Source organism: Diabrotica virgifera, chromosome 5 (assembly GCF_917563875.1).
Source record: "Diabrotica virgifera virgifera chromosome 5, PGI_DIABVI_V3a".
Classification (NCBI taxonomy): Eukaryota; Metazoa; Arthropoda; class Insecta; order Coleoptera; family Chrysomelidae; genus Diabrotica; species Diabrotica virgifera.
Window position 1 is genome coordinate 247,526,956 of NC_065447.1, and position 25,875 is coordinate 247,552,830.

General features: G+C 33.2%; 1 protein-coding gene across 6 annotated transcripts in view; it reads right to left on the reverse strand.

Annotated features, from left to right (window-relative positions):
* Nucleotides 1–251: 251 nt before the first annotated feature.
* LOC126884772 (uncharacterized) overlaps nucleotides 252–25,875 on the reverse strand; it is a 786,660-nt gene continuing 761,036 nt past the window's right edge. For all 6 annotated transcript variants that reach the window (XM_050650993.1, XM_050650991.1, XM_050650992.1 and 3 more), the window contains 5 exons: nucleotides 21,016–21,210; nucleotides 17,635–17,889; nucleotides 16,824–17,011; nucleotides 11,121–11,329; nucleotides 252–643 (listed from right to left, as the gene is read on the reverse strand). In XM_050650993.1, the coding sequence (XP_050506950.1) occupies nucleotides 501–643; nucleotides 11,121–11,329; nucleotides 16,824–17,011; nucleotides 17,635–17,889; nucleotides 21,016–21,210 (990 nt within the window). In that variant the 3' untranslated portion in view covers nucleotides 252–500. The remainder of the gene's footprint in view (nucleotides 644–11,120; nucleotides 11,330–16,823; nucleotides 17,012–17,634; nucleotides 17,890–21,015; nucleotides 21,211–25,875) is intronic.

Sequence of the window (25,875 nt, forward strand, 5' to 3'; positions counted from 1 at the left end):
TTCTACAAATAATTCAACATCAAAATTAGCCAAATCGGTCCAGCCATTCTTCTATTCGACACTTCTATTCGATTTTACTTACTTCTATCACCGAAATGAGTCACAGAATAGGCATGAATATAGTGATTTTGTCCAATCTTCAGGCCATCTACCTGCTACTACTTAGTTCTTAAGACAGCGCTTACTACCTACTTTATTAATTTATTTTATTTTAAACAATTATTTCTTCTAATAAAAATAAAAAAGACGTATTTAACATAGAAAACATTTATTATGATAAGAAAATATAATTTGTTAGAGTTACATTTACCTAAAAAGGTATACATTAAATAACTAGTAATAAAAATTTACTTACAGCGTAAAATGATTATACATTTTATGAACTCATGTACAAATCACTACCGTATCAACAAACATTCAAAAAATATCGGTTATTATAGTAACATTCTGTATACGACTTCGCACATAGTTTTGTTTAATGATAAAATGGGAAGAAAACGTTATGAACCGCGGGATTCCAGCGATGATCTTAATGATAGTGAACCTTCCACCCAGAAATTGGGCTTTTCCAACATGTTTTTCCACAGGGAGAGCTCTCTGCCGGAAGCGTCCATCCAGTCGACGGGTTTACCATAGTGTTTGCCTAAAATACAGAAAAAATATCAATAAAATGCAAATTTAAGACCAAAAGTTAAAAAACTAGGCTACTTTTGAAGATGTTTCAAAATTTAGAGACTAAATAAACTTAAGACTGAAAGCGAGAGGTCAAAATTCATCTGGAATTGACCTTAACAAGTAAACAAACACACCTTGAGCAACGTTAAATAAACACAGTCGTTTGGCAACCAGTCTTCTTTTCATTAATACGAACGCGCACACCACCTGTTTGTTCCTCGAGTGTTTTCAGAACTCGAGGAAAAAACAGGTAGTCTGGGCATTCGAATAAATGAAGAGAAGACGAAATACATGCTCGTAATCAAAAATCCAAGAAGAGGAGTTAGGCAGATATTATAATAACTTAGAAGACACACTCAACCACAGATGTCCAAGCCTATCGTCATTATTAAGATATAAGCTGTTAAAAAGAAAATATAAATTACGACTGTACCTTTCATGTTTATTATTCGCCCAGTTGTTACATATGGAAGTGAAACATGGACTCTACATCAGCGGGAAATAAATAAGCTGCTGGTCTTTGAAAGGAAGGTTCTCAGAATATTTGGCCATCAAAGAGGTGAATTGACAGGAGAGTGCAGAAGGCGCAGTAATGCTGAATTTGCGAATCTTTATGGTACTGAAAACATTGCCAAACATATAAAAGCTAATCGGATGAGATGGGCAGAAATCATGTGGTAAGATCAGAGGAAGACAGAGGGTTAAAGACAGTATTTTTGAGAGACCAGACGGTAGAAGATCAGAAAAAAATGGAAGGATGATGTTGAATCCGATTTATCTAGGATTGGGATACAATAATGGGAAAAAGAGGCTAGAAGCTAGAGGGAGAATTACAGTGCCAACGGCGAAGACTCACATCGAGTTGTAAAGACAGTCAAAAAGAAGAAGAAGAAGTGTGGCAACCCGATATAGCATTGCAAAGGACACGGTTATTTGGATAAATAGTTAAATATAACTATGACATATAAAAAGATCAACTAATTATTGTATTTGTTACTATAAATAAGTTAATATAATGCTTTGTGAAACCGTTGTATTTTATCATCAAATCAACGAAAAACTAAGGATCAAGGCACCACAACACGTGGCATTACTTATATCAATACATGGCGATCCTGCAAACTAAGGTCTGGTACTTTATGTCTCGATTAACAGCCGCAGCCGGTTAATTAACCGGGGTTTAATCGGGACCTCTTTAGGGTCTCTTGCGTTGTAATAAATGCGATTACAAGTATTATTATAATTATAAATAAGTATAATAATAATAATAATTGCATTTATTACAACGCAAGCGACCCTAAAGAGGTAACGATTAAACCCCGGTTAACTAGCCGGCTGTTAGATAATCGAGACCCAAAGTACCGGACCTAAAAGTGATGAACAGTTTATTTATGGTAACGACGAATGAACCATAGAATGGGAGGCAAACGGTAAAATGGGACATCAAAAGAGGCACAATGAATACATCAGGACAACCCAAGGCAGCGTTACAAGTGTAAAGGACGTTGTTAATAATTTAGTTTATTTTTACGAATACCCTCTTAGAATTTTTTATCTTTTTTTCGTTTTGGATCTGAGTTTGTCAAATGATCTCAGAAACGCCATCTATATGCGGCCTCTAAACCACAAACAAGGATCCATTATTAGTACACTCCTGGACGTCTTTTATAATGCTATTATATAATACATAATTAAAAAATGAAGACACTAATTCTGTTTAGCACCACATCCCAAGTTAGAACTTTACCAAAAGTCTTATCTCCGCAATACGAAAAAGTTATCCGGCGGTTATTTCCAGTTTTCTAAATTTACAACAAATGCCGCTTAAATTAATTATACAAACGAAAACTACCACCAAGTTTTCGTCTCCGCGGCATGGAACTTACTTGAAAACTTCCGGATAATGCTAAAGTTTTATCAGCAGCAGACATAATAAACTAGAGCCAAATGTTCTGGCGCATTTCAATCTCCAGATATTACTTAATTTAAAAGATAAATCTAAAAGTATGGAATAAATTATAAACAATAACATATTGTTTGTTTAAAATCCGATTTCATGACGCTGCAGTGACGTCTCTTAAAGAAAAGAGAAAAGTCTTAGATATAGAAATTGTTATTTAAATCTGAAACTTTTCTTATTGAAACCCCTTTCTGGTAACATTCTTAATCTCTGACTTTTACAATTTCTAAGATAAGAGACGATGAATAAAGAAAGCGAAAAGGACTACAATATGCAGTCACATTCCTCTTTCATTCGTCTAGGAAAAAGGTCCGAAAGAACTTTCCTAAAACTCAAAATCTGAGTAAAGATAAAAGTGAAAATGAAAGATAATTTATGTTTCCTTTCAATTCAGAGGCGATACATAATCTCCAGACAGCTGTTTCTGCCTTACGACGTCTTCAGTGGAGCTGTGTGCACACCTCTGAATCAAAAGGGAACCAACCTGTCTATTTAAGTGGAATTTCAAAAATAGTTTAAACTCCACTTTTAATACACTTAAATAGACAGTTTGTTTCGATTTGATTCAGAGGTGTGCACGCAGCTCCACTGAAGACGTCGTAAGACAGAAACAGCTGACTGGAGATTGTGTATAGCCTTTGAACCGAAAGGAAACATAAATTGTCTTTCATTTTTACTTTTATCTTTACTCAGATTTTGAGTTTTAGGAATGTTCTTTCGGACCTTTTTTCCTAGACGAATGAAAGCGGAATGCGACTGCATATTGTAGAGTCCTTTTCGCTTTCTTTATTCGTCGTCTCTTGTCTTATAAATTGTAAAAGTCAGAGATTAAGAATGTTACAAGAAAGGGGTTTCAATAAGAAAAGTTTCAGATTTAAATAACAATTTCTATATCTGGAACTATATCTGAGACTTTTCTCTTTTCTTTAAGAGATGTCACTACAGCGTCCTAAAAGTGGATTTTAAACCAACAATATGTTATTGTTTTTAATTTATTCCATACTTTTAGATTTATCCTTTAAATTAATGAATATCTGGAGATTGAAATCAGCCAGAACATTTGGCTCTAGTTTATTATGTCTGCTAATAAAACTTTAGGAGCATTATCCGGAAGTTTTCAGTAAGTTCCCTGCCGCGGAGACGAAATCATGATTGTCAGTAAGAACAAGATTAAAATGAAACAATGAAACAAGGAAAAGCTTTAGAGAAAGTAGCCAGATACAATTATTTGGGATGTTAGCTTAATGAACAATGGGACCGCAGCCTTGAAAGAAGATGTAGCATTGAGATGGCCAGAAGCGGTTTCAATAAGATGAAAACAGTATTATGCAATGGAAGACTGGGAATAGAAATAGAACTAGAGTATTGAGATTCACTGCCCTTTTATATACTGCACAATTACGGCCACAACTGAAAAAAGATTTGCCAGCTTTGACACATGGTATTATTGAAGAATATGGAAAATATCTTGGACACAACATGTAACAGACGCGGAAACATTAAGAAAGGCGAGAAAAAAAAACAAACACTCAACATTACAAGCGAAAATATAAGCTACAGTTGAGTCCGCGAGTCTTTACCCGTGCGTCATTAATACCTGGCGAGATAAAACACATACTTTTTATCTAGCATCATTCTCTTCCTCGCATGAAACTCATGACAAACCAGCTGCCGTTTGTTATTAAGTAACAACACATGTTATTTTTATTAACCATCGAGACTCAGTGCATTGAAAAGAGATAGGTACAAAAAAAGACGATTCGGTATGTTTTCATATTTTAAGCACAATTTGTTTGACGTTTCTGCTTTGTTTACTTTTGTGGCTGTCAGTCAGTTGAATTTTTTGCGGTTTTTGTCGAATTTTTGCGTTTTGAAGTTTCTTTATATTACACAAACAGTTGTTTTCACAACTAATTTTATATTGGGCTTTGAAATTTTAAGGTAAATAATTATATTTTGGCAATTAATATTTAAAACATACAAAGCTAACGTCATTCACACAGTAAAGAAATGATTGTGTTTTGATTTCCGTCAAAGTGAATAAAATAACAAAAATAAAATATGTTATTGAATTTTTTTATAAATTGTTTATATATTAATTAATCAATAATAATAAACGAATTTATTAAGCTACTTCAAATGTATAGTATTTTTACTACAAAAGCGATATTACGTAGGTCAAAATTTTTGTCGTAAGAGAACTGTCAAAACATCAGAATGTGACTTTTCATTATTGCCATGTTTATTATAAACATGGCAATAATGAAAAGTCACATTCTAATGTTTTGACAGTTCTCTCACGTCAAAAATTTTGACCTACGTAATATCGCTTTTGTAGTAAAAATACTATAGCTGTAATTCTGCACAAAAATTTTGAAGCAAAACTTACAGTTGACATTCTACCTATACAATATATTTGATAACGTCAAATTTTATAATAAAACCCGTAATCGAAACAGTAGCCACTTTCTGTCAGTTGTTGTTGCGTGAAATAGATTTTCGACTTATTTCGTATGCTTTAAATGATGACGCATGGGTAAAGACTCGCGGACTCAACTGTACTTTGGTCATATATTAAGAAATGAAAAATATGAGTTGATGCGGAAGTGAGAAAGTGAAAGGAAAGAGAGGGCCGAGGAAGAAGGCGCACGTCGTGGTTGAAAGAAACTCTTCAGAACTGAAGCAGACAAAGTAAAATGGGTCGTGATGATCGCCAATCTCCTTAAAGAATAAGACACACGAAAAGGAAGATCTAGAGATGCTTCTAAAGTATCATTCTTCTTATAACAGAAGCTGGCATTAATTGGATACTATCCTTATACGAAAAGTCTCTTCCAAGCCGCAAACAACAAAACAATTTGTTATTGTTTATAATTTATTCTATACTTTTAGAATTATCCTTTAAATTAATTAATATCTGGAAATAGAAATCAAGCAGAACATTTGGCTCTAGTTTATTATGTCTTCTGCTGATAAAACTTTAGCATTATCCGGAAGTTTTGAGTAAGTTCCCTGCCGCGGAGACGAAAACTTGGTGGTAGTTTCGTTTGTATAATTAATTTAAGCGGCATTTGTTGTAAATTTAGAAAACTGGAAATAACCGCAGAAAACTTTTTCGTATTGCGGAGATAAGACTTTTGGTAAAGTTCCAACTTGGGATGTGGTGCTAAACAGAATTAGTGTCTTCATTTTTAAATTATGTATTATATAATAGAGTTATAAAAGACGTCCAGGACTGCACTAATAATGAAAACTTGTTTGTGGTTTATAGTCTGTAGTATAGATGACGTTTATGATGTTCTTTGACAGACTATTAACATAAATAAGTAATTAGACTTCGTAAGTCCTAGGTTTTAACGGTTTAAACGAAAATGACTTCAAAACCGGAACTAAAGATTCAAGCTCGACTTTTCAAGACGCCTCGATTGATATGTCACATGTGGTATTTCTGCGACTATAATATGGCACTTCCGCTTAGAACTTTTTAACCGGAAATGATATAAAAACCAAAATTATACATGTAGACCAGTGCATATAGCAAAAAAAACAATAAAAAATTAATAGCAGGATGAGACCAATTCCAAATGAAAGTACACATATTAGATAACATGTGGAACATTTTTCACCAAGTCTGGATGAGGGGAACATGGGTTGGGGGAGCGCTTTTAGGGGTGAAAACGGTTAATTACGATTTGCGGCAAAACGGCACATCCTATCGGAAAAAGTTGAATCGCAAAGTTGTAGGCTATAAGAAGATCTACAACTTTTGTAAATAAGCATGTATCACATAACCTCAAAATATCCGAGAAAATTGGAAAATTCGATGTTTTTGATTTTATTTTTTTTCTCACTGAAAAAAAAATTTTTTTACCAAATATGGTGGAAACTTACCTCTTTATGTCCCAAACACGTTGTAATTTTCTTGTATAAAAATATTTTTTAAAGCTCTTGTTTTTTATGTTTAAGGGAAAATGTAAGCATTTTTTCAATTGAAAAATCTCCCGAAATTTTTTTAACTTTTTTAAAGAAGTTGGCATTTTTTTTGTTTACTGAAACCTCTATTTTCTGATGGTGTAAAAAAACATATACGTTACTGTGGAAAATTTTGTCACAAAAGGCAAAAATTGGAAATTTATTTTCAACCCCTCACCATTTTCAGATTCTCAGACGTAATGTAAGTTGCATAGCTGCGGAAAGCTGCATAGAGGAAACTGCAGAATCTGTAGGCATTACGGAATGTGATGAAGAAATGCCATCAAAGAAGCAAACACTTAATTAATTGATGAAAAATTGGCCATTAAAATTATAATAATTACTTTCTTTTGTATTAAATAAACTTTTTCGTTAAAAAAGTTGTTGCGACTTTTAATTTGGTTCATGAGAAAAAAGTTTTAAAAAATGTAGCTTATAGGTAAGTAGGCCGACTTAAAAAAAAAAATATAGTTTAAAAAAATAAAAACACGCTTTTAAAGCACTAAAAATTTAAAAATAACTTTTAAAATTAAAGCTAGTAATATTTTATTTTTAAATTTTTAGTGCTTTAAAAGCGTGTTTTTTATTTTTTTTAACTATAATTTATTCACAAAATTAAAAATCACAGACAACGGCATTAGTGTAGTAAATTTTTAACAGATGGTCCGTTGGTTCCTGCTCGCTATGCAACTTATATTACGTCTGAGAATCTGAAAATGGTGAGAGGTTGAAAATAAATTTCCAATTTTTGCCTTTTGTGACAAAATTTTCCACAGTAACGTATATATTTTTTTACACCACCAGAAAATAGAGGTTTCAATAAACAAAAAAAATGCCAACTTCTTTAAAAAAGCTAAAAAAATTTCGGGAGATTTTTCAATTGAAAAAATTAACATTTTCCCTTAAACATAAAAAACAAGAGTTTTAAAAAATATTTTTATACAGAAAAATTACAGCGTGTTTGGGACAGAAAGAGGTAAGTTTCCACCATATTTGGTAAAAAAAAATTTTTTTTCAGTGAGAAAAAAAAAATAAAATCGAAAACATCGAATTTTCCAATTTTCTCGGATATTTTGAGGTTATGTGAAAAATATTTATTTACAAAAGTTGTAGATCTTTTTATTGCCTACAACTTTGCGATTTAACTTTTTTCGATAGGATGTGCCGTTTTGCCGCAAATCGTAATTAACCGTTTTCACCCCTAAAAACACTCCCCCAACCCATGTTCCCCTCATCCAGATTTAGTGAAAAATGTTCCACATGTTATCTAATATGTGTACTTTCATTTGGAATTGGTCTCATCCTGCTATTAATTTTTTATTTTTTTGGTCCATTTTAGAGCTCTCTGCACTGGTCTAATGTGTCTTGCTACACACATCTTGCTAAGGCATGTCGAACAATATGTCGCTCATGCTATTACGGTGACTTTAAAACTGTACTTCCGGTTGCAACTCTAAAACCGGAAGTCCAAGGTCAAATTTCTCATCTTTAGTGCAATCCTTGGGTTATGAGACTTCATTCGACAGCTCATTTGCCATCTATCTGTATTAATAACGGAGGAGTTATATTTGCGGACAGACGAACAGACAGCCATGAAACCGGAAGTATATATCTGTTGTCGTCTTTCTAAGGCGCGTCAAAAAATATGTCGCTTGTACTATTCCGACGACTTTAGAGTACTTCCGGTTGCATTTCTAAAATCGGAAGTCCTAGGTCAAATTTCTCACCTTCAGTACCATCGTTGGGTGATAAGCTTTCATTTGACACCTTATTTGTCATTCTACCTGGTATAATGACGGAGGAGATGTGTTTACGGACGGACAGACGAACGTAGATAATTCAACGTTTTCACCCAATTTTTTCAAAATTATTATTAACAATACTATTATAATTGTTTATATAGGGAGGTAGTTGATCAGCCCAATAAGTAAATATGTTTGATTCAAATTGAGACAGTCACCAGATGTCCCCACAATTTCTGTCAGGATCGCAACGAACGCGTAACTAAGATACATCCAAAATGCATAGACACCAAGTTGGATACAGTCCTATTCATAACACCCCAACTGGCATACATATTGAGAAAAATAAATATATACATAAGTAAGAATAAATTTAGAAATTGAATTAATGATGTCATGCTACTATAAATTATATATATATAATAGCATGACAGCATTAATTCAATTTCTAAATATATTCTTCCATATACAGGATGTAACTAAAATACAGGTCATCGAAAATACAGGACATAGCACACATCTTATGGAAAATATAATGTCACTCAAATTCAATAAAATTTATACGATTAGATTCGTTTTAATATAACGATCAATTCTTATCATTGCGCCAACTCTTAATTATGATTAATTACGGCGCAAATTGCAATTAAAGTTTATCGAAATCACATTTTTGGAGTCCATAAAATGTTAGTTTACAATCATTATTGCTCTGAGTGCTATTCATAACAGCTTAAATCCCGCTGGGCCTAAGCGGATTAGTGAAACTAATCCGCTGATTTATGGAGTACCGAAAATCTGGGTATTTTAAAATATTTTTTTTCTCTCTAACTTATGTACCTACCCATTTGATTTCAGATTTATTTATATCAATTTCTGCTCTTATTTTTGAAAATAAAGAGTTGGCGCAATGATAAGATTTGATCGTTAATTTAAAACGAATCTATTGGTATACATTTTATTGAATTTGAGTGACATTATATTTTCCATAAGATGTGTGCGATGTCCTTCTGGGACCAAAATAGTTCGATTGAACTCAACTTACCTTAATACAAATGTGCACAAAAAAAGTTACAGCCCTTTGAAGTTACAAAATGAAAATCGATTTTTCCAATATATCGAAAACTATTAGAGATTTTTTATTGAAAATAGTGTGGCATTCTTATGGCAGCAGTATCTTAAGAAAAAATTATAGTGAAATTTAGACATCCCATAAAAAATTTATGGGGGTTTTGTTCCTTAAACCCCCCCCCCCCAAACTTTTGTCTACGTTCCAATTTAATTTTTATTGTAGTCCCATTAGTTAAACACAATGTTTTCAAAACTTTTTTGTCTCTTAGTACTTTTTCGAAAAGTCAGTTTTTATCAAGATATTTTGAATATTTTTCAAATCCACCACATATTTGTATATGATTAAGTACGATTATGGAGACTTATTAATAATATGAAAATTTATTTATGATTTACATTTTTAGGTATATTTTGAACCATATTAAAAAAGAAGCCACACTTCGATAAAAGGTACCTTCTCGAAAAAATATAAAGAAGCAAAAAAGTTATAAAAACACCGCGTTTAACTAATGGTATCGCAGTAATAGTTTAACTGGAACGTACACAACCATTTAGGGGGTTTAAAGGAACAAAACCCCCATAAAATCTTTATGTAAACATATTAAAAAAGAAGCCGCAACTCGATAAAAACTGCCTTATCGAAAAAATACTAAGAGTCAAAAAAGTTTTAAAAATTGAATTTAACTAATGCAATGGTACCACAAAAATAATTTAATTGAAATGTACACGAAAGTTAGGGGGGGGGGGGGGACAAAAGGGAACAAAATCCCCCATAAAATTTTTATAGGGTGCACAAATTTCATTTTAATTTTTCTTTAAGATGTTTAAGATGTTCCTGCCATAAGAATGCCACATGTCCATTTTCAATAAAGAATCTCCAATAGTTTTCGATATATTCGAAAAAATCGATTTTCATTTTCTAACTTCAAAAGACTGTAACTTTTTTTATGTGCATATTTGTACTAAGGTAAGTTAGGTTTTTTGTATTTTTGTTACACCCTGTATATTTATTTTTCTTAATATGTATGCGAGTTGGGGTGTTATGAATAGGATCGTATCCAACTTGCTGTCTATGCATTTTGGATGTAGCTTAGTTACGCGTTACGTTGCGATCCTGACAGAAATTGTGGGGACATCTGGTGACTGTCTCAATCAGAATCAAACAAATTTTCCTATTGGGGTGACCAACTATCCCTATATAAACAATGGTATTATTAACAATATGATTTCAATATGCAATATTCGTAATGGAGACCGATAGACTGCCAAAAAGAGCCCTAAATACTAAAATGCAAAGCAAAAGACCAGAACTAAAGGCCACGACCAAACAAAAGGTGTGAAGAGAAATAAACGAAATATCGGAACAACAAAAATTTTAATCTAAATTAACGTATGAAGAGTATATACTACTTTACGGAGCTGATACATCGAAACAGGACGAAACTAGAACTAAAAAAACGGCAATTTTTATAAAACAAATTTGTAAATTGAATCCTGAAAATATACTGGCCCGATAGAATAACTAGTACACAATTATGAGAAAAAAACAAAGCAAACTAACATATCTACTACAGTTAAAGGAAAAATATGGAAATAGATTGGCCATACAGACTCAACTGCTACTCATATTTTTAACACGGGGAGAATAGAAACCAAAATTCGGCCTGAAATAAAAATCGTACAAAAATCTTTGTTGATCTTACCTGTTCCTAACGAGAACCTAACGCCACCCAGGAACTCATTGCTGGCCAGTCGATCGTGATCCCAAACGGTCAACTCTAGACACCTTTCAGCTAATTCTTGTAACGTTACATCGTCGTATATGAAGGTATAATTCCATACAGGATTGGTGGTTCGCTTCGCAACGGGAGTTTTCTGTTTGGAACTCCGACCTTTGTCAGGGAGAAGGTAACTGAAAAAATTGATCTTTGTTATATTCGGTGAAACACGAATAACCAAATATGCAGGGCCGCGTTTAGGTCAATTGACGCCCTAGGCAATTCTCTAGTAGCCGCCCTTCAGGCATGTACCATTTTTACGAAAAAAAAATTGCAAGCAGATTTTTTTATTTAAATAAGAATGCATAAAAATTTTCATTCCAGGTCGATCACATCAGATTTCTTTCTTGATTTTTCATTGGAAAAATCATCTATAATGTCGTCATAATTTATCGCCTTTGTTACGTCACTTTCTATGGACAAAATCGACAAATTGTTAAGACGTTCTTGCGTCATACTTAGTGTGACCAACTCCAATTCAGTCGAATCCGGGACAAGGCTGAAAAAAATACCTGAAATCCGGGACTTTTCAATGAAAATTGGGCCATTTTTTTTTCAGGAGAAGATAATTAAAATACAGAAACGAAAAAGGCCACCGTCTATCGATATTAAATGCATGCGCTTTAGATGTGGTATTAGAATTAATCTCTAGAAACTGTCGACTTTTTTTCGTCCCACCAATTCTTTTTGATGTGAATTTAGAAGAATAACGTATTCAAAATTTCAAAATAGAATTTTACCAAAACGTTGAAAATTTGGATGGCCCGGAAGCCTTGTCTGGGACGCCGGGACACGACTTCGTAATTCGGGCCATGTCCCGGATTTTTCGGGTTAGTTAGTCACACTGGTCATACTTGATCGGAAATTATTTTCATGACTATTTTAAATTCTTGACATTTTCGAAAATGACCTTTGGTTGGCAACTGGGAGGTACAAATAAATGCGCAAAGCAATATCAAAATTAGGGATAATATCTTTCAATCCACTCTTCTTTAAATATTTAGATATGTCAATTATTGGTGATTGGTGATTTTATTGTGGTATCCAAATGAACCTTTAAGTGAATAAGTGAATGCATTCATGTATGAATTATGTAGGTATCTATTAGTGCAGCCAGTGCGCAGTGAGGGTATTTGGCTCCGAATTCCATCCTACTGCATCAATTTGCTTGATATTTTCACTGTAAGTAGGGAACAGCTCAAGAAACAAAGTCTGCGCTATATCCTTTGACGCTTTTAACTTATTGGTGGTTCCCACCCGTTCTCGGGGGTGGAATTTTTTTTTATCAAACTAACACCGGAAGTGTCCAGAGAACCTAATTCTAAGCAATAACTGTTTTATAATTTTTTTTGAAAACTCAATACTTTTTGAGTTATTCGTGGTTAAAAATTTGCCATTTTCATTGAAAAATGACACTTTTCGGAGACTGTTTTTTGGGAATACCATAAAAATTGTGGATCTAACGAAAAAACTATATAAAACATTTTTGTAGTTTATGAAAAATCAGAGAGATTAATTTTTTCATAAATCTTCTAGTTTTAATAAAAAAAGAGATGGTAGGTGAAAGGGGATTTTTTTTGGTGCATGCTCAAATCGGTGTATTCAAATTAAAATAACAGAGAAATAGTCGATTTTAGGGGGACAATGCTACGAATACCTTTTGTAGTGCTTGAAAAGACCTTTAAAACGAGAACTGTTAAATGTCGGTTACATTCAAACTAAGCGAGATATGATGCAGAAAAACTTATGACTAATGTATTTTAAGGAGAAATGAGAAGTACATATATTTAACCTCTCATCCACCAAAATTTAAATGCATCGTTTTTCTTCTAGAATACCTTCTACTATAGTGTTATTTCTATATTCAAAAGTTGGACGGGTTTAAAATGAATGATTTTTGAAAAGAATAAGATCAAATTATAGAGCGCGTTTTTAAATTTTCTTAAAAATCTTCCTTTTTCTCCATGGAATTCGAAAGTGATAAAAGATACGTAAAAAAACACTTTACAAAAATGTAGGTTTTCTTTTAGATAACAATTTTATTTTTCTTTCCATTACTTTATCTCATTATCATTTTCGTGTTACATAGAGAAAAAGGAAGATTTAAAAAAAAAATTAAAATGATCTATAATTTGATCTTATTTTTTTCAAAAACCATACATTTTAAACCCGTCCAACTTGTTGAACATAGAAATACCACTATAGTTAAAGGCATTGTAGAAGCAAATCGATGCATTTAAATCTGGTGGATGAGGGGTTAAAATATACATACTTCGCATTTTATCTTAAAATAAATTAGTCATCCTTTTTTGTTGCACCATATCTCGCTTAGTTTGAATGTAATCGAAATTTAACAGTGCGGTCGTTTTAAAGGTCTTTTCAGGCAGTACTTACAAAAGAAATTGATAGCATTAATGAAAGAAATACCCTTAAAATTGACCATTTCTCTGTTATTAAGTTGAACACACCCCTTTGAGCATGCACAAAAAAATTTATTTTCACCTACCATATCTCTTTTTTTGTTATCAGCAGAAGACTTACGAAGGAACGAATCTCTTTGATTTTTCATAAGCTACAAAAATGTTTTATATAGTTTTTTTCGTTAGATGCATAATTTTTAAGGTATTCGCAAAAAACCGTCCGAAAAGGCAACTTTTTTTAATGAAAATGGCAAATTTTCAACCACGAATAACCCAAAAGGATTCAGTTTAAAAAAATTATAGAACAGTGCGCCCGCCGCCTTTGCGGTGCTGCCAATAATCCCTATATCCAAATATAATTTCTCCAATAATTCCTAAATATACGACGTTTGTCCTTTTTGAATGAATAGTGTTAGAAAATGCAATTTTTTTTCTAGAAATGAATGCCCACTTATATTCCGTTGATGGATGTACGATGTACTTAAATGTTATTCGATTTTAATTTTTATATACTACAAATATTTTTTGTACAGTATTTTTGCCGCCCTCTCATAATTTGCCGCCCTAGGCAACTGCCTATATTGCCTAATGGATAAAGCAGCCCTGAAAATATGACTAATAGCATACAACGACCTGTCAATACTGATGGAATGGGCAAGAAGTGAATTTAATGCGGCCAGGATGAGAGAGTATAGTCAAGGAAGGATAGAAGATAATCGCCATCTTTCGTAAACAAAAAAATTGATGGTGGTAGCCAGCGTTGCCAGATTGGGGTATTTTCCCACAATTTTTGAGTAATTTGAAAGCTCTAGGGGAATTTTTATAAGCAGAAATGGTTGGGGGATTTTTTTTGGGGGGGGGGGATTATGGAAGATTTTAAGGGGCCAAGGTAAATTAAATTTGCGAATATACATCGAACTGTATATTATACTCTCATATAATCGAAGACTATTAGCCCAATAAATGACCGTTTTGGAGTGTAATTTTCAGGGGCAACTCCGAATTGCATGAACATTTGGATTTAGGTTCTACTTACACTCCACTTCAAAGTTGAATTTGTGTCGTTGGTTGCTTTTACTTAAGGGGTGACAGTCACCCCTTCTCGGGGGGTGAAAACCGCGTGTTTAAAATAAGCCCGGAAATGGATAAATTGACAGATTATAAGCAACTTTCGCTCTATAATTTTTTTTACGTTAGTTAATACTTTTTGAGTTATTCGCGATTGAAAATATTGATTTTTCGACAAAAAAACTACGTTTTCAGACAGTTTTTCACTAATAAATCAAAAAGTAAATATTTTATCGGAAAAAATATTCTTAGCAAAAGCGTAGCTTCTAAAAAAACGAAAAAAATGGTGTATCAGCAAGGTCTATAAATTGAGTAAAAGTAAAGTTGTAGCTCATGAAAATACGTTCTTATTGGTCTAATTCCAAATCGAATAATTCAACGCGAAATGACCGAAAAATTAAGCACTTTTTGGGAAAAGCTTATTTATACTTTTAAAGTATCTAAAAAAAGCTTTATATTTGTTTTTTACAAAAAATTTTATCGTCAGAAACAAACGAGTTACACTGAAAAAAAAGTTGGCGCCTTTTTTTAGTAAAAAAAATCGTGAAAACCTCCTTCTATTTAGCACCCTAAATAAAATTAATCGTTACCGCTTTACCCTTTATTTTAACTGTATGTGTATTGTTTATACGATCTGTAAGTTTGATTGGTTTAAAGTGCTTATTTTTGAAAAAATATGGTTAATAGTAAAAAAAAATTTCTAAAAATTTTCTTTTTCCAAAATAACTTAAAATGTATTAGCGATAAGAAAAATCTTAAGGAGTCAAAAAATATAGGTTTTGCTATTATAAATATGCTAGTTTCATTTTGTTTTTTCGTGAGACAAAAATTGGTTAAGATATGGCTGTTAAAAATTTGCATACACTCGTGGATAGTGACCCGTTCAAGTTTTTTCAACGATAACTCTTTCAAAAATAAGCACTTTAAACCGGCTAGACTGACAGATCATATAAAAAATAGATAAGTAAGTAAATTGTTTGTAAAGAAGTAGGAATCAATTTCATTTGGGGAGTTAAACACGGGGAGATTTTCATGATTTTTTTACCAAAAAAAAAGAGGGCCAACTTTATTTTGAACTCGCTTATTTTTAATGCTAGAGACTTTTATGAACAATTAAAATAAAGCTTTTAATAAACACTTTAAAAAAGTTTAAATGGGGTTTTCCCGAAAAGTGCTTAATTTTTCGGTGATTTCACCTTGAAATATTCGATTTGGAGTTAGACGAATAAGAACGTATTTTTCATGAGCTACAACTTTGTTTTTACTCAATTGATAGATTTTACTGATACACCATTTTTTTCGGTTTTTTATAAGCTACACTTTTTCTAAAAATTTTTTTCGATAAGCTACACTTTTTCTAAAAATATTTTTTTTATCAGATATTTACTTTTTGAGTTATTTGCGAAAAACCGTCCGAAAACGTAGTTTTTTTGAAATAAACATTTTCAATCGCAAATAACTCGAAAAGTATTGACTGACGAAAAAAACTCTATAGTACAAATAATGGTTAAAATCAGTCAATTTAGTCATTTCCGGTCTTATCTTGAACCTATGGTTTTTTACCCCCGAGAAGGGGAGACTGTCATCCCTCCAAGTAAAAGCAACCAACGGTGCAATTTCAACTTTGAAGTGGAGGGTAAGTAGAACCTAAATCCAAATTTTCATGCAATTCGGAGTTGCCCCTCAAAATTACACGGTCTCGCCGTATTTTCCCGTTTATTTACTGGGCTATATAAGACCTATGAATTATTTCCAGGGCTCTCTGTTGATATTTTCGAATTATATCTGTTGAATTTTGGTTCACTGTTCTCTACATTTAACTACTAATTTATTAAATCGCCGCAAAAATTTAAATTTGGGGGATTTGAGCTTCAATTTAAGGAAATTTTAGTTTCTAAGTGGGGGATTTATAAAATCACATCTGGCAACTCTGGTGGTAGTTGCAGCAAATTTTCCCTGACATTCTCTGTCTCTCTCTAGGACCTCTCTCTTGTATGTTGGCCGCAATCTCTCTTCACTGTTTGAATGGGACCGGGCCATTCCATCAGTATTGACAGCTCGTTGCTAGCAAATATATGACAAGTGAAATTTGACAGGTGACATGACACAATAATTTTTGACATAATGTTAGCATACTAACCTTTTACAAAATGGATCAGAGGTTCCATTCGCTTTGACGGCAGTCAGTGATTTGGCTTCTTTGACCAACACGTGAAGAGCTCCTCTAGATCGTTTTCCTTTCTTTTGAACTGTCATATCTGGAGGTATGAACTTCAAACAAACTATAATATCACCTTTGTATGAAGAAACATCTTCGAAAGGCTCCGTCTAAAACAAATGGTGAATTAAACTTACACTCAAGTTGGTAGAGATATCTGATGCAAATAGATGTTTCATCCATTAGATAGATTTAGAATTGCAGAGAAAGCACATTCAAAGAAAAAGAGAAAATATCTTCTCCTTGTGGTGCTGTCTCCTTTAGTGGAGGTTAGCGACTACACCGGCAAATCTCTTCTGTCCAATACAGCTCTAAACAAATATGTTGAATCAAGGCCGGTCCAGTCTCTGATATTTTTAAGCCATGAAATCTGGCGCCTATCGGGATCCCGTTTGCCTTCAATGTTCCTCTGGATTATCAGTTGCGCAAGACGGTACTTTTGGTTTTTCGTTATGTGTTGCAGTTGGTTAACTTTTCTAACTTTGATCTTAAGCAGCTCCCTATATGTAACTATTCTCCTCATGACAAGATAATTATATAAAGCCAGAATTCACAGGCTTCTAGCTTGTTCATCAATGTTATGTTAAGAGTCCAGGCCTCCGTTCCATACAATAGTATTAACCATACATAGCAATGTAGAAACCGACATCTAGGACTGATATTAATGATGATATTACAAAATAAGCTTTTCAAAGAAATTATCATGTATATATTATACATATATTCGACTTACCCTTTCTTGAAGGTTATACCACTTGGGCGTAGGATCATCGAAAACTTTATTCTCTAAAGTCATCATGACCTCCCCTAGGAAATCGTTCCGTCCGAACATATCCGAATGCCATACCGTTAACCACAAAGTTCTTGATTCTAAACCGTTTAAAGAAATGTGGAACTTGAGACATTCGTCGAATACTGGATTGAGCGTGTGCTTTTTCACTTTCGTCTTTCGTTTGCCGCTTTTGGATTTATCAGGTAACAGATACACCTAAAAAATTTATTAATGATTATAATCAAACTAATTACATTATTCTCTAATAAAAAAAAACCCCACTTATTATTACAATATATTACATATTTTGAACATTTCTACCTCTGGAAACCTATAAATAGAACTAAAACATAGTGTATTATGTACGTAATGTACTAAATGTAAGAGAGGAATAATGTACAAAAGATAAAGTTGGCATCAAGCAAAGAGGAAAGTACTGAGGAAAACTGAACCAAAATAAAAAATAGGTATATTAAAGACCGTTCAAGAAACAAAATTGAGTGCAGTACAAAAAAGAAGAAAATGAGAGTGTATGACAGAAGAAATACTATAAGATAGAAACGAATACAAGAGGATCTACGCAATAAAATGAGAAAAAATACATCTAATACGCTAAATTGATCAAATAAGATTTCTTTGTAACATACTGCATTCTAAAATCGTTTGTATTTACACATTATTAACGATAAACAACATGAACATATATTGTATAATCATGGAAATATCGTGTAATTAGTAAATCATACTAATTATAACAGAAATTGTTTAATGCACTGATACCGTTCATGCTCTAAAGGCAGAAATGACTTTTGCAGCTATTAATAATTAGCTTTACAACATCAAGATAGAAATCAAATTGTGGAAACGGCTTACCACAATGCGATAAAGAAACTCGTTGTTATACATAATATAGTCCATTTCATCGTTCGTGAAATGGTCTAGCTTAAGGATATAGGCGCAAAATTTTTGACTAATGCTTCATATGCATTATTCGGTATTCGGCGCAAATTTTTCGAATCCTGAGAAAACTAATAGGTATTTTTGAAAAATTTAAACGCACAATGAAAGATTGCATTAATATCGAGGGCCGAAAGTCCTTGAGAACTTCTATAATGTTTATTTTAATAAGTTACGGGGGTGAAAAAGAAGAGAAAATTGAGTGTGACTTTTAATTTCAAATGTCTCATTCAAAAGAAAGTTTTTGTTTATTCTAAGGGACTTTCGGTCCTCGCTAATGATATAATCTTTCATTCTGCGTTTAAATTTTTCAAAAATATTTATTAGTTTTTAAAGGATTCGAAAAAAATGAACACCATGTCCGTGGTGATATTTTCGAAATCGAGCATTCGCTATCTTTGTCATACAATGTGATGACAAGACAGTGGCAATTAGAGATGTGTCCGACTCGCTATTTTGATATAGCTTTTGCTACGGCAAGCAAAAAGGCTCATAAAAGTTAAAACATAATCTAATCTAATATTTCGTATTGCCTTTTCTGACTGATTATGCGATTGTGACTGTTTTTATACAGGGTGTCCCGAAAAGATTGGTCATAAATTATACCACACATTCTGGAATTAAAAATAGTTCGATTGAACCTACTTACCTTAGTACATGTGCTCATAAAAAAAGTTACAGCCCTTTTAAGTTACAAAATGAAAATCGATTTTTTTCAATATATCGAAAACTATTAGATTTTTTATTGAAAATAGAGATGTATCATTCTTATGGCAGGATCATCTTAAAATAAAATTATAGCGAGATTTGTCCACCCCATAAAAATTTTATGGGGGTTTTGATCCCTAAAACCCCCCCCCCCCCCAAACTTTTGTGTACGTTCCAATTAATTCATTATTGTAGTACCGTTAGTTAAACACAGTGTTTTTAAAACTTTTTACCTCTTAGTCTTTTTTTGATAAGTCACCTTTTATCGAGATGTGGCTTCTTTTTCAAAATATACCTAAAAATGTAAATTATAAATACATTTTCAGATTATTAACAGGTCTCTATAATCGTACTTAACCATATACAAATATGTGGTGAATTCGATAAATATTCAAAATATCTTGATAAACACTGGCTTATCGAAAAAGTCCTAAGAGGCAAAAATGTTTTAATAACAGTGTGTTTAACTAATGGTGCCACAATAATAATTAAATTGGAACGTACACAAAAGTTTGGGGGGGGGGGGGTTTAAGAGAACAAAACCCCCATAAATTTTTTATGGGGTACACAAATTTTACTTTAATTTTTATTTAAGATGCTGCTGCCATAAGAATGCCACATCTCTAAGAATTTTCGATATATGAAAAAAAAAATGATTTTCATTTTGAACTTCAAAGGGCTGTAACTTTTTTTGTGTGCACTATTGTACATAAGTAAGTGAGGTTTAATCAACCTATTTTTGACCTCAGAATCTGTGGTATAATTTATGACCAATCTTTTCGGGACACCCTGCATAATGTGTTCTTCATTGTTCCTCTCATTTTGTTACTAACTCTTCTAATTCTAACTCTTCTACAATATTATCCATAACTTTTCTTCCGCGATTTTATCAAAAAGGAGGAGGCATACGAGGAGAACATAATGAGTAAAAGAGAATAACGCTAAAATGAACTATTATATATTTACCTCAACACGACGCCTGACCTTTAAATACAGTGAGTTTACATACCTGTTAAAAAATTTCCAAGTTGACAACAAACTATGACACTCATATCTCATATATAGACCAACGCTCTCTCGTCCTTAACCTTTGTTTAAAATATTTTGTTGTTCAAATAGTTGTTTAAATAGTTAAGCGTGGTTCTAATTTGTTTATATACAATTTTACTGTGGTATTTAAACGTTTTGGAGAGACTGATAAGTTTCATGCGAAAGTAGGATTGCACTAGGTCTCAGTGTTTAGTCCTTATGTCCTTATGAGACAGATACATTTCATGAAACTACAGGGTAATACTCCCTGGTGCATAATTTATGAGATCTATTCGTGCAGCACATTCTGAACTTACCTAAAGGGAGAACGCCTGCGCATTACAAAATTGGGTGTTCGATAAGGTTGATTTTTCTCTCTGAACAGCTAATGCGCAGGCGTTCTCCTTCTGGGTAAGTTCAGGATAGGTTCGAGGCATGCTGCGCGAATACAGCTATGATGATACTGTAGTACTGTTAGTAGAAAATATTGAAAGGGATTTAGAACAAAAACTGGAACAGAGGAGATAGGTAAGCTTTTGAGGTAGAAGGTTTAAAACTTAGTAGGACAAAAACATAGTATTTGCAATGTTCTTTTGAAGATTAAGTTAATACTAAAAATAAAATGATAACTTGGTGCTAAATACTTACTTTAACGTAAGGATCCGACCTATTTCTTTTCGTATCGACAGGTGCTAGATCTTTACACTGTTTGATTTGGATCTCCAACGCTCCTGCTTTGTAGTTATATTGCAGTCCAAACTCTACTTGTCCTCTTACTGCAACAGTTCCGTACCTGCCCTCTCCTGCTCCTGAGTACACGCTCGCCATCGAGTCCGAGCGAGCCTAAAATAAAAAAATGTATATTAGTATGAACAATAATATCAATACATACAATGAATTTTGATAATCTACATTTTGAATATAACCTGATCTACTATTTTACTGTCTTAAATCTTCCTCTTAGGGTGCCTGTCCGTTCCGAACGTTGGCGATCATTCTGGCTATGATGATTTTGTTGGTTGCTCTACGAAATAGTAGTGTTGAAGTCTCTCTATAGAAGTCTCTCTCAGGTTAGCAAGCCAGGATATTCTTCTTCGTCCTGGGACCCTTTTTCCTTCAATTTTACCTTGCAAAATGCATTGGAGTAGCTCGTATCTGCCTTGATTTCTCATTATATATCCCAAGTACTGAAATTTATGGCCCTTCACGATGTTGATCAAATCTGCGGTTGTGTTCATACTCCGTAGTACTTCTTCATTGGTGACTTTGTCTGTCCATGGTATCTTCAAGATCCTTCTATACAACCATAGCTCAAAAGCACGAAGTTTCGATAGAGTTTCCGCCTTCAATGTCCACGTTTCTACTCCGCATAGAGGCACTGAGTACATGTAACATTTAAGGAACCTTATTTTTGTTTCTAGGGTGAGGTCATGGCTCTTGAACGCAAAGCTCATAGTCAAGAATGCACTTTTTGACTTTGCGATGCAACATCTAATCTCTTGGGTATTCTACGACTCAATGATTATAGTTCCCAAGTAGTTGTATTGTGAGACACGTTCAATGTTTTCCTTGCTGATGATCATTAGCTTGGTTTTGCTGGTGTTTATATCCAGTCCATATGTTCTAAATACTCCCATTTAAATCCAATTTAACTTCAATTTACTCCCGTAAATTGCTATATTTATTCACGCTTAATTGATTACCATGAAGCGTTCGATACAGTAAAGCACGACAAGCTGATGGAGATATTAACCAATACTTAAACACATGTCATCTAATAATTATTAGCAATCTTTACTGGAATCAAACATCGTCTATTCGGACAGAGACAGAAGCAGAAAAATCCGACGATATGAAAATCAAATGTGTGGTCCGACAGGGATATATACTACCACCACTGTTGTTCAACATATACCGTGAGGAAATCCTTCAAGAAGAAGTAGATGATGTTGAAGTCTGAATTCGAATTAACGGAGAATGTGTCAATAACATAAACACAGACCATAACGTGGTATTCGCTGACAGATTTGAAGCCTTCCAGGAGCTAATGAATAGAATCACAGAAGTGTCAGAGATATGGACTTTCACTAACCATTAAGAAAACAAAGTGTATGGTGATCTCTAAGAAGAAACAGTAATTTGGACGAATCAGTGTGAACGGTCAACAAATAGAAATAGTAAAAACGTACACCTACCTTGGTACGAACGTCAATGAAAATTGGGGCCATTCTCTAGAAATCAACTGTAGGATAGAGAAAGCAAGATCTGCATTTCAAAAAATGGCTAAGCTATTCAAGTATTTTCTATGGGAAATAAGCCACAATATTACTAAAAAATGAATTTATTAACGTTTCGAAGCCCAAATCGGGTTTCGCTGTCAAAATACAAAATACTATTAAAATAAACAAAAATGTTGTTGCTCAGTAAAAAAATTCTTCTAATAATTTATTTAATCTGACTCATTTGTATTGGCAATTCAGACGTATATTATACATTTTAAAGTAGAAGACTTTAATTCCATAGTAGAAGACCATATTGTTTCCATATTCCACTTCTGTTTCGAGCTTTCCGTAGCTAGATAGTGTGATGCCTAGATATTTAAACTCCATGACTTGTTCTATTATCTGACCCCCAGTCTACTTTACACCTTATTAGATTTGCTGTTATAGCCATGTATTTAGTCTTTTATGGGGAAATTAACATGTTAAATTTTCTAGCGGTTACATTAAATTAGTGCAGCATATGTTGTAAATCATCTTAACTTTGTTGTTCTGAAGCTATTTCATTGTAGCATTTTTATGATTAACTATTTATATGGGAAATAAGCCACAATTAAATTGAAAACATAATTTTATTAACGTTTCGACGCCCAAATCGGGTGCCGTTGTCAAAATACAAAATACTACTAAATTAAACAGAAATGTTGTTGCTAAGTAAAAAAATTCTTCTAATAATTTATTTAATCCGACTCATTTATATTGGCAATTCAGACGTATGTTATACATTTTAAAGTAGAAGACTTTCAAATGATATCGCCAATATTTATGAGTTGCGTTCCTGGGACGACTTTACTAAAAGATAGTTCATTCGATTACATGAAATCAATCCCAACTCAAGAATATCCGTCGCAAAAAAATCATAGCATGTGATCTGTCTTTAAAAAGACAACCAAATGCAACGATGACAGTAAAATTCTCGCGTTAGAGATTCCATAGTAAATTCCATATATTTCCCATAGAAAATACTTAATTATAAAAATGCCACAAGGAAATAGCTTCAGAACAACATTAAGCTATTCAAATGTCATAATTTAGCAATACCCATAAAAATCAGGTTACTACGATGTTACTATATCTTTCTTATACTGTTGTAAGGAGTTGAGTCGTGGACTCTCACAGACGCCACCTGCAAGAAAATTGAGGTTTTCGAAATGTGGCTTTATCATCGAATCCTGAAGATATTCTGTACCGCCCATGTTACCAATCAGGACGTATTATTAAGAATACAAAAAAGAGCTCTTAACTACAATAAAAACAGTCAAAATCGAATACCTCGGTCACATTATTAGGAACACGAGGGCCTGGATTTCTTGGCAAAAAAATCAATGTACGTGGTTCAACAGAACAACCATAAATCCTTTCATAGCAGCAGTATGCAAAGTATAGATTGCCACAGTGACACTCCAAGATAGACACTACGAGAAGAAGACCTGTTTCGCAAGTTGTCCCAGTAGCACGCATGTCGAACTTAACCTTTGTGGGAGAGTAAATTTTTGAGGTAAATCACAACGATGAATGTTAAAAAAATATTACTTACTGAACAATTCCGGTTCATCAATCTACATCCAAAAATTACGACGAACAATTCACATTTATTAATATGTGTATTTTTGCAACAACAATTTAGAAATAATCACTCTCAACAACATTTTCTAAAGGCAAAATACTGTCTCACAGTTTCACAGTTAATGAAAACGTAGAAAAAACAAACGCAGACTAAACAAGAACGAGCTAAATAAAATCCAAACAGCATTAGTCATTTGTATGTATAATTATCTCAAAACAATGGAAAATAGTTTAGAAGTTTTATTGGCTTTTCACGATTGCGGCCGAAACATTATCAAGTGCATTCACTGCATTTTTATTGCTAAAAATAATAATTTTGTATGAAATTAATAACAATGAATAATGATAATCCTTGGGCATACAGAAAACGTAACAAAAATAAAATGTTATGTCATTTTTCGATAATGACAATGGATTACAATTAAGCAGCAAAATGTCTCTTTATCTAGAGATAAGTTATTATAGTGAATTAAGGGTTTCAGAAAAGGATTAAAGTGAATGAACACCTAATTATCAACAAGTAGATATATCAGATCAAATAAGTTTTATATTGCATATATGATTATTGGAACAATCAAAAGAACTTCCTAAGTCCTAGATAAGTCCTTTCAACCTAGGTGAGTTGATATTTGAACTCTTCCTGTGACTTTGCGTCGATTGATATACGATTTCACTCATTTTGAGTCATTTTTGCCAAACTTACGGACATAACTTTTTAACCGGAACTGACATAAAAAAACGGGGACATTATATCAAATAAATAAATTATTAAATGCAGTGGTTCGATTTGAACAACCACATAGAAAACAATCTGTCATTCAATGTAAACGTTGCTAAAACTACGGACATTCGAGAAATCGTGTACATTACAATATCGATGCGTAAAATGTGCGCAAAATCATGATTATCGTATTTGCAAAAAAAAACAAAGGAGACCCAGCAAAACGTGTATTGTGTACTAAGTGGTGGAGCCCGCCCAGCAAATTTTAAGGGATATCAAAGCCATCAGGACATTTTAAATAAAAGATACCCCACAAGAAATGATAATACACCACAAACACAAAAAATCTAGCAAGAGAGACCAAGAACGGACGAAGCACCAAATGAGGCATGCAGTATAGAAGACTTGCCCCAAACATCAGGTACTTATGCCAGCGCCACCAAAACAACGAGACCTATCTTGGCCAGACCGGTTGCTGAAAATCAAAATGGGCCAGACAAAACCCAAAATAGTAGCTTTACACAAAACTTACAAAGTATAATATAACAGCAACAAACTATAAGAAACCAACGAATCCTGGAAACCAAAGAACTTTTCTTCTTACGCTGCCTGGTCCTTTAGGATGTTGGCCATTACATTTGCCCATTTAATCTTATTTGCAGCCGCCCTGAATAGTTCTATGGAGGTCATATTCGCCCATTGTCGTAGGTTTTTAAGCCAAATATTGCGTCTTCTTCCTGGTCCCTTTTTGCTATTGGGTTATAAGTTAAAGCAGTTAATACTTTTGATTTATTACGATGTGACCAAAATATTGTGTTTACCGTTCTTTTATTACAAGCATAAACTCACTTTCCTTATTCATCCTCCGCAAGACTTGTCGTATGGCTTATGTAGATATTCTGAACATTTTACGGTAACACCAGTGTTCGAATTCTTGGATTC